Here is a 9,042-nt window from a genome sequence, read left to right as displayed (position 1 = left end):
TTTACAGTCTCTAATCCCCCTCTCCAACAGATGACAGGTTTTCCCATTGAACCAGTGCAATGCTGTGGTCATGTTGCGTAACATGCTATCCCATCATGCCACAAGAGAACGAGGCCAAACTGCAGCAGAGTCCATCGGCGACCGCGCTGACAGTCGAGAGCTGAGAGGTGTTGCGTCACAGAGCGAGGCGGCGGCGGCGTCGCTGGGCAGCGGCTTACAATGAGGGGTTAACAGAGGATGGTTTCAGGATTGGACAGCTAATTGTCAAACAAACGTTGGGATTAGTCCTGGTCAATGGAGGGTTCAAGTTCAAACAAACAGATGGATGGTTTGGGTCACTGAGCATCAACTCGGTGGCTGATTGATGTGCTACAAGGACCAAGGAGTTTCTGCTCTAAATAGCAAACGAACACGATTAACATCTTCAAGAGACACTTTTATTTCACTGTCACTGCTGAGGAAGTTAGTTCCTCCTGAGTGTGCAGGTTTGTTTAGGGGGGGGGGTGTGGGAGGTTTCAAATCTAATAAAATCAGTGAGGTTGAGTCATGATTCTTAAAGTAAAAGTTAAGATAATTTTTTTCATATAAAGTGTCAGCTGGTTTTCTGTTTGGGCATTTCCAAAAGTTCGGAAATACTGAAAGTATCGTCAGTCATTATTCGGTCAAAAAAGAAATTCACTAAGACCCGCTAACATCAAGCTTTTGTCATCAATGTAAAAGGCCACAATCGGCATTCACTCCCAGGTCAAAGGACTCCGCAGCAGATGCGGGTATTTATTGACGTAAACACAACACCCGGATGAACTCGCTAATTTTGCCCTTTTCCCGTGCTGTGATGTTTTCCTGAGAACAAACACGGAAAAAACACCTGCACCTGCACAGTGCTGTTAAACCAGAAACACTGCAGCTACACTGGACGCAGGGATGGAGAACTACTTCCTGAACTCTTCGTTACTATGGTGATTTAACAGTGGCCTGCTGTATGTTTAAATAAACACCAGTAATACAATCATTATGTGAAGATAATGTAAACATCGTACTCTGATTATTAATGTGATTACATTCATAGTCAGAAGAAGCATAAGCAGGAAGTAATTTAAGAGTGTGGAAGAAATAATATATGATGAATACTCTTATTTTAGTCTCATTATGAAAGCACAATTGAAAATGTTCACACTTTCATCCAACTCACAGTTTTATTCTGTTTTACGACATAACAGGAAAATGTAAAGTGACAATCCTACGGCTGAAAAATAATTACAATACTGTTTTATAATCTGTGTTTTAGAAGATGGTTTGAGCTGTTGTGGCCGAAAATTTCATTTCAGCTCAGACTAAACGATATTTTAAAAAATCATATTATATTGGCAGATATTGTTATAATTTCAGTTGTAATAGTCGAAATGGTCATTTTGGATTGTCACTGAAAAGAATATAAAAATTATGATGTTGTGATTTTTGCTGGGGTCTGTATCAAACAAACGTGGAGAATACGATTTATTTGGCATCTGTGCAACACCACAGTGCTGATGTGTCAGTCGGTCCCATTTCCTTCACTCTGAACAAAGAAACAGCAACAATGCACAGTGGTGGGAACGAAGAGGTTTGATGCAGCAGGAAACATGCAAATGACTGAGTGAGCAAACAGGAGGTAGTGATGCACTTATCAGAATAATACAGGCTTTGTGTTCACTGTCAGTGACATAAATATCACAGGAGGGAGTGACATCACAGATGTAATTCACAGCCAGGTGTGGATATGAACCAGGTACAGCACGTGTCCTGAACACATGTCAGGTAATGCCAAAAAACTTGTTGTTGCTGTTGGAGCATCTCTGCCAATAACTCATTGTTTTCTGCCTCACACACTAACACACACACACACACACACACCCTGGCTGTGTGTGTTTAATCAAAGCCAGGCGGTTTGCCCTCAGGCCCAGAGTGTACCAATCTAAAAGTTGTCCTCCCTCCTGCTCACATAGCTGTGCTCTTACACCACCCTCTCCCCCCACCCTCCGAGGCCACAGCACACCTCTTATTACCTTCCCTCACCTCGACACACACTTTTGTATTTGTGAATTCACTTTTAAGCAAGAATCCTGCAGTGATGGGGAACAACTTGGTTGATCATCCCTCCTCTTTTTGACTGTATCAGTAGTTCAGGTTTGTGTCTTGACGTCAGCGCTCTGCAGCAGACACTTTCACTCTTGTTAGTCCTGATTCTCTGACAGTGACGCTGGAATCTTTGGCAGAAATCAGGAACAGCAGTCAAGCTTAGGAAATGATTGGACTGGAGGGACTAGACCAGCATGTCACCTGATGTCTCGTCAGGTTCACTGACAGAAGACCAGCTAATGAATTATTTATTATTTCGCAGCACTTTTCTTAAAGGTCAGGATTAAAGATTATTTTCCCAATAAGGAAGAGAACATACAACCTGAATAGTAAAATTATCTCTCACATTGTCAACTGTAAATATGATTCTCATTATTGATTTATCTGCTGATTATTTTCTCAATTCATTTTGTCAACAAAATGTCAGAAAATAGTGAACATGCCTGATAAAACCTCCAGCCTTCAAGGTTACAGTTATTATTATCATTATCCTTAGTATTCTCTCTCTCTGGCCCTGTACAAACTTGTCATGAAGCACACAAAAATTTACAAAAGATGTACACTACATCAATCAAGCTAGACCATCATGCATTGCGGCCTGTCTCGTGATAGTGTTGCAGAAAAAGAAGTACTCTGTCACACCAGGCTAGCTGCTAATGTTAGCTGCTAGCTAATATGATTTTATTACCCATTACCCTGAGTTCCAGCGAGCATAATACTCCGCGGACGTCTCAGCTGTGCAGTGAGTCACCTCATGCTCTGCCTGAACAGCAGGATTTCAAACATTATTATGAAAACGCATGTCGGGACCATGTTTTAAAAAAGAATACAACCTGACAAAACTGTAAGAACTGACACAAACAGAGTAAAGATTGCTCTGTGGACACAAATTAAAACGTAAATAATACATGAAAGATTTGTAAAAGTTGCACGTCTTGTAAGATAGCAAGTATTGTAATCAATTTTGCCTCATATAGATGCTCTGGCATTTGTTTATGCAACAGGGGTAATAATTACAAATATCTGGCACATAATTATGAAGGAATTTGACATCCAAGTAGAGTCTGAAATGTGTCAACTGCTGTCTGCACTTTTCCTCTACTGAGTCTTTTCTGTAGCAAACACTATACACAGGGCGAGTGAACAGGTGGACAATCTGAAAACAGCCTATCTCTGTCTCTCTCTCGCTCACAGGGAATGTTGTGTCTCGGTGTAGACCGGCCCTGTATGAAAAGTGCCCTGAGATAACTTCTGTTTTGATTTGGCAACATAAACATAACATTAACTTTGACTCCAGTTGCAACATCCATCACCGTTCATAAACCCACTACCTGATCCAACTTTGTGGTGCACACAGTTGAGGATCACTAGCAACATTTCAGGTGAGCTGACGTTCAGCTTCACCTGAAGCTTTTTTGTGTCTCATTCTTTGAATCTCTCAGCTGACCCGTACTACTGTCAGTGTGTCTACTGGCACTATTAAAACGGCTTCTCTATCGATTGTAAAGCAGAGCAGGGGAAAGATATTTCTGAAACACACATTAAAAAGTGGTAAACCACAACAACCAGCGACTTCACACTGTGGGAAGCTGTTAAATGAGGGACGTCCCGGCCGGTGACCAGGACAGGAAAGGCTAATATTGTCAGCTGAAAGGAAGATTACTGGCGTTCAGCCCCATGTTACCAAAGGCCAGTGTCCCCTTTAAGCCAGTGACGGTGAGTCGTGTGGCACAGAGGAGCCTGCAGGTTTTAATTCCCTCTAATCACTGCAGCAGCTTCACTGACTGCTCCTCCTCTCCGGTTAAAGGTGGATGAATCAGTGAAATTAGCTGTCATGTGGTGTGGCTGGTTAAAAACCTGCACCTTCTTCTGTTGTACTGAAAAAGCTGAGAGAACAAGGTAGGAGGGTCCTGACACTAATAAGCTATCAAGGAAGCTGAGCTTACCTGGGAAGGAAGAGGTCCCTTCTTTGACTGGTTAGGGTAAAAAGGAGAGGTTTTGGAAAGGGGGGTCGTCACGCTGCACACGTGACTTGGTCCATCCGCACCTCCAGCTGGAGGGCATCCGGTCGGTCCTGAGGGTTGACTGCGAGCATGTCCTGGAGGAGTTTCTTCACTCCCTCAGACATGGAGCTCCTGGCCTTCTGAGGGATGTGGAGAACCATCTTGGGGTTCTCCAGCAGAGCCTCCCCAACAGGTACGATCTCTGTGCCCTGCCGTATGTAGGTGCCCAGCAATTCACGCTTGGACTCTGCGTCGATGAAAGTGATCCGTTCGATCATCGCCCAGATGATGATGCCCAGGGCGAAGATGTCAGCCTTGGCCGTGTAGTGACCCTCCCACACCTCGGGGGCCATGTAGAAGTCTGAGCCACAAGCTGACGACAACCAGAACTTGTTGATGTTAACGATGTTGTTCTGGTTGCTGCCTCTGCCGCCCGCCCCCGCTGCAGGGTGTTCTTCACTGTTCTTGGAGTTCAGGCCTGCACAAACTTTACTGAGGCCAAAGTCGGCAACTTTGAGAACAGGAGAACCAGATTTCTGCGAGATGAGGATGTTGTCTGGCTTCAGATCACGATGAACGATGTTGTTCTTGTGCAGGAAAGCTACCGCACTCGTCAACTGCCGCATAAAGCTCTTGTTGGTCTGGGGGTCGGGCCGGCGAGACAGGATGTACTGGTTGAGGTCCCCACCCTCGCAAAACTCCATGACGAACCAGAGGTAGCACGGCTCCTCTGGGTAACCCAGGATACGCTCCCCTGCAGCAGATTGGAGAAGGAAAGATATGACCTGATTAGTGACATAACTTAATTCAATCTTTGGCAATTTAAGGCCAGTTCAGAGCTGGTATCAACATCCATTTGAGATGTGCTCCGATCACAAGTGCAGATTTCTAAGTACACCCCCACCCCCTCTTTCTCCCCTCAACCCCACCGGATGAGGTGGTCTGGGCCAAATGTGACCACATCGTTTTAGCAGTGAACACAAATGCGTCCTGGGCCACATTGAAGGACCGCCTACTCTACTGACGTCCTCTGCCACAGTCTGATTAGTCCCGCCACAGTTTCAAACTACAGCTGAACGACATGCAAAAAAAAAATCATATTGTGATTATTTTGGCAGATATTGCAATTATGATATGAATCACAATTTCAGTTGGAACAGTAATATTTGCATTTCATTTAGACTGAAAAAATATAAATATGATGGTGATGTGATATTTGTTGGGGCCTGTACCAAACATGTTTGTTCCTTTTACGTCGAGAGAATATGATTTGTAGGCACGACGTCTCTGTCACACCACAAAGCTTCGTTTACGGTCTGTTGTTACACATTTTATCATTATCCTGTGATTTGGATATTGACCTCGGCCATATTGTGATTTTGATAATATTTTTATGAATAGTTCACCCATAACTAAAACCTTATTTCACTGTAGAGCTGTGAGCAGAGCAATGACTCGCTCAACTCCTCCGTACCCCGGTCTCTCTCTCTCTCACACAAACAAACAAACAACAACAGACCCGTTTGTCACAGTCGAACTGGCTAGAAACGAGTGTTCATTTCCATATAGAGCGAAGAGGTGAGATCTCATCACAAGTGGATTGCAGAGCACCAACATTATACCTGTCACATGTGGAGACGTATTCTAATGCCAGGTGTAAGCTGCCACTTGTGATCGGATCACTGCAGACGGATGTTAATGCACGTCAGAACAGGTCTGAACAGGACCTTAGTCGGGTCATTAGTGATGCTCCATGGACAGGACCATAACAAGTGTAAAAACACTTACTCCATTCCTTAAAACCATTACACTGACTCATACACAAGTGAAGTATAAATACAGCCACTTCAGCACAGTATTTGACATGTTAATCGCTCTCTGTCTGAGCGATGAGAGGCTGTGGCTCACGACCACGTGCTCTTTATAAGTTGATGACTTGTCAGAAACAGAAGTCCTCCACAGGGTTTTCACAGGTACTCAGTCTGTTCTTCTGAGGAAGTGACACCATTCTCTGCGGTTCGTAGCTGCACGTGACAGACTGTATCACGGACAAACACTCTGCTGTGTCACTGCCACTTCAAAGAGCCTCTCGTGTGAGGCTTCAGACCTCAAACTTTCTTTCTACGTTTCATCGGCAGCAGAGAGGCTTCGTCGCTCTCAGCCGGTCGAGGCAGCTCAAGGTTCATGTTTGTTTTAAGTAAACAAACGTTTTCTTAAGGATCCAAACAATTGTGACCAAGATGTGTTATGAGCTTGTCAGTGCTCTGTTTGCATTTGCTTGTTTTTAAATGTCTTTTATCACTGCGATCTTGATATGAGTTATCTAAATATTTGTATTTATTCAAATGTGTTTGTTTTTAAATGGTATTTTAATGTCATTAATGTATTTCCATGCCTCAGTAAAGCACTTTGTGTGAATGGCACTGTATAAATAAACTTGTTTTGCCTGATGATGACTTAATGAAGTCCACTACCTGATCTCATGGTTGTCTTTAAACTTTAAAAACTAAGACAAACGCTAAGTGGGCCTAAAGAAAAACAAGTCATTTCCACTGTTTTCCAAATCCTACAAACATTAGCACTTGGTGGCTGCAGAAGATGTCAGCTCAAGATTAATATTTCATTTCAAAAGCCTGAATGGTTACACTTACGTAACAGCCAGGCTATTAAAAGAAAAGAAGCTAACACTGAACCCTGATTCAGTTGTAACAATGGATTTGTTTGGACTGGTTTCATTTTTAACAGAATAGGTTATTATTGCTATTTTAATTCTAAATTTCACTTGGATGAAGATATATTTAATAGTTTCTGTCTATTTCTCTGAGGACTACAAAGCAATAACAAAGGAGGTGATAAGTAGGTCAAACTGGATTCATGACAACAATGATACATACAGAAGTGAATTAAAATGGAGCTGTCATAAGATGTAAAAACTGCCGTTTTTCATTAGAATATTAAATATTACACCATTACGTCATTGTTTAGGTTGTGAGATTACAGTCAATAAGCAATGGGTTAACATGTTTCCAAGTAGTACACTGTGTTCTCTCATGAGCTCAGGGCAACACAGTGTACTCTCTGTGCCTACTATAGGTAACCTATAGGGACGTCACTGGCTGACAGAGAAAACATAACTGTGACTTTTAATTCACAAAATCCTATTTGAGAGAATGAGCCCTAAATTATGCATACAGCTTATAGTTTGTTTGTTATTACATAAACATTATAACATATATATATTCTCGACATTATTTAGCAAGTTAAGTACAGATACAGTAACAGCACCTCAGTCAAATCTTAATGTAAATAATCTTTACATTATATAACTGTAAATGACTGTAATAAGCAAAGTTTTATTTATTTTTTATTAATTTAATTAGTAACCCTGAGCCACAATTATGTTTACACTTGCCACCATCAGGTACAGACTCAAAGTGCAAGTTTGAATAGATCTTTAACCCATTTGTAGTTGAATTTAATTTTATTAAAACATGAGCCAACTGAGCTTTTAATTTAAAAAAAAAAAAAAAGGGGCTCCTAGAGTTTGGATTTGAGGCTTAAGCTGGAAAAATCCCTATCACCCTTTAAACTACCTATTAAGACTGATTTTTATAGACGTGCTTCAGGACTGAGGACTCACAGGAGTTTGTGCATGTATTGTTCAATCACTACAAGTTCTGGCCTTATTGTGCTGCTAACCACTTAGCAAAACACGAGAGTAGGCTGTGTACCTTTGAGTGACGTCTCCACCAGCCGCAGGTACTGTTTGGACCTCTTGTTTCCGTGACTCATCTTCTGGGCCAGGCCGTTCCTCTGCAGAACACACTCCTCCAGCTGGACCACGTTCTGGTGTCGGTTCTCCAGGCTCGTCAGGGCCCAGAACTCGGCCAGAGCCAGCTCCACGTTTTCCGGGGCGTCGCACTGGAGCCTCTTCACTGCCACCCTGGCCCCCGTTTTCCTGGCAACAGCCTCGTACACCACCCCGTAGCTCCCCCGGCCGACCTCCCGGAGCAGGCTGTAGCGGGGCGACACCACCATGGCGGGATCCAGGCGGTCATTTCGGAGGAAGCTAATGGAAAAGCAGTCATCGTCCTCTTCCTCCTCCATTGGCTCAGTGTGATTGTTGTCCTCCACCGTGAGGGAGCGGAGGACTTTGCAAGCCTCCCGCTTCATCTTCCCGGCCGCACTCCGCCTGCAGCCTCGAACACCGCCGCTTACCTTTCTCCTCTTCTTCCCGTTGCAAATATCCATAACTTCTTTTTTGTTGAAAGTAAGCATGAAGGGAGGACGTGTTTCTCTTTCATTACTTTAGCTCTAAACTAATAAAGTTTGACGTCCTGACGTCTACCTGCTTGTTGTTCGGAGAGGTTAAACGCCAGTCTGTCAGTAGTTTATATCTTTGTGCTGTTAGTGAAGAGAGGTGAAGTGCCACGGGCCGTTCAGCTGCACGAACTAGTTTGGCTTCATAAACAAAATGTTCCAGCTCGCTAGTACAGGCAGGGAACAGTGGGCGTGGTTTACTCTGAAGCTCGCTGTGATTGGCGGAGAGACAAAACATCTCGCGATGGTGAAAGAGGTGGAGAATGTAGCGAGCACGCTACGTTTGTTTTTAGTTTGAAATACTAGCCGTGATATGGTTATACCTTTAGAGATTTTAAAGGGTTAACTGAACTAACAGAGAGTAACCCGGTACCGGATCTTTCCTCCGTCCGTGCTGAGCCGTTCCGTGGCAGCATGGACTAACGGGAGAGGCGGGGTCACATGTACACAGGTATGGGCAGAGCCACCAGTTCCCCACTGCATCACGCACCAGTAACAAACATGGAAAGACTCACCCGGGATTTTACAAATACTGGTCATTCTAATTGACTCCAGGAAATGTTGACAATAAATATTAAGTTTGCAAAAATGATTTAATTGC

The 9,042-nt window shown here is 43.4% G+C and overlaps 1 protein-coding gene across 1 annotated transcript in view; it reads right to left on the bottom strand.

The window, feature by feature from the left end:
• The window catches only part of stk35 (serine/threonine kinase 35), a 15,068-nt gene extending 6,480 nt beyond the window's left edge, over positions 1 to 8,588 (bottom strand). Inside the window, exons 1-2 of the mRNA XM_023411524.2 lie at positions 7,853 to 8,588; positions 4,065 to 4,875 (exon numbers count right to left, since the gene is read on the bottom strand). Of these exons, the coding sequence (XP_023267292.1) occupies positions 4,133 to 4,875; positions 7,853 to 8,399 (1,290 nt within the window). The 5' untranslated portion in view covers positions 8,400 to 8,588 and the 3' untranslated portion in view covers positions 4,065 to 4,132. The remainder of the gene's footprint in view (positions 1 to 4,064; positions 4,876 to 7,852) is intronic.
• Between the last annotated feature and the right edge of the window lie 454 nt (positions 8,589 to 9,042).

This window comes from Seriola lalandi, unplaced genomic scaffold, assembly GCF_002814215.2.
Source record: "Seriola lalandi dorsalis isolate HSWRI2012SDOR001 ecotype SW California unplaced genomic scaffold, Sedor1 jcf7180002054469, whole genome shotgun sequence".
In the NCBI taxonomy this organism is placed as follows: Eukaryota; Metazoa; Chordata; class Actinopteri; order Carangiformes; family Carangidae; genus Seriola; species Seriola lalandi.
Note: the sequence above shows the minus strand (reverse complement) of the source record. Positions and strands in the feature narration are given on the sequence as shown.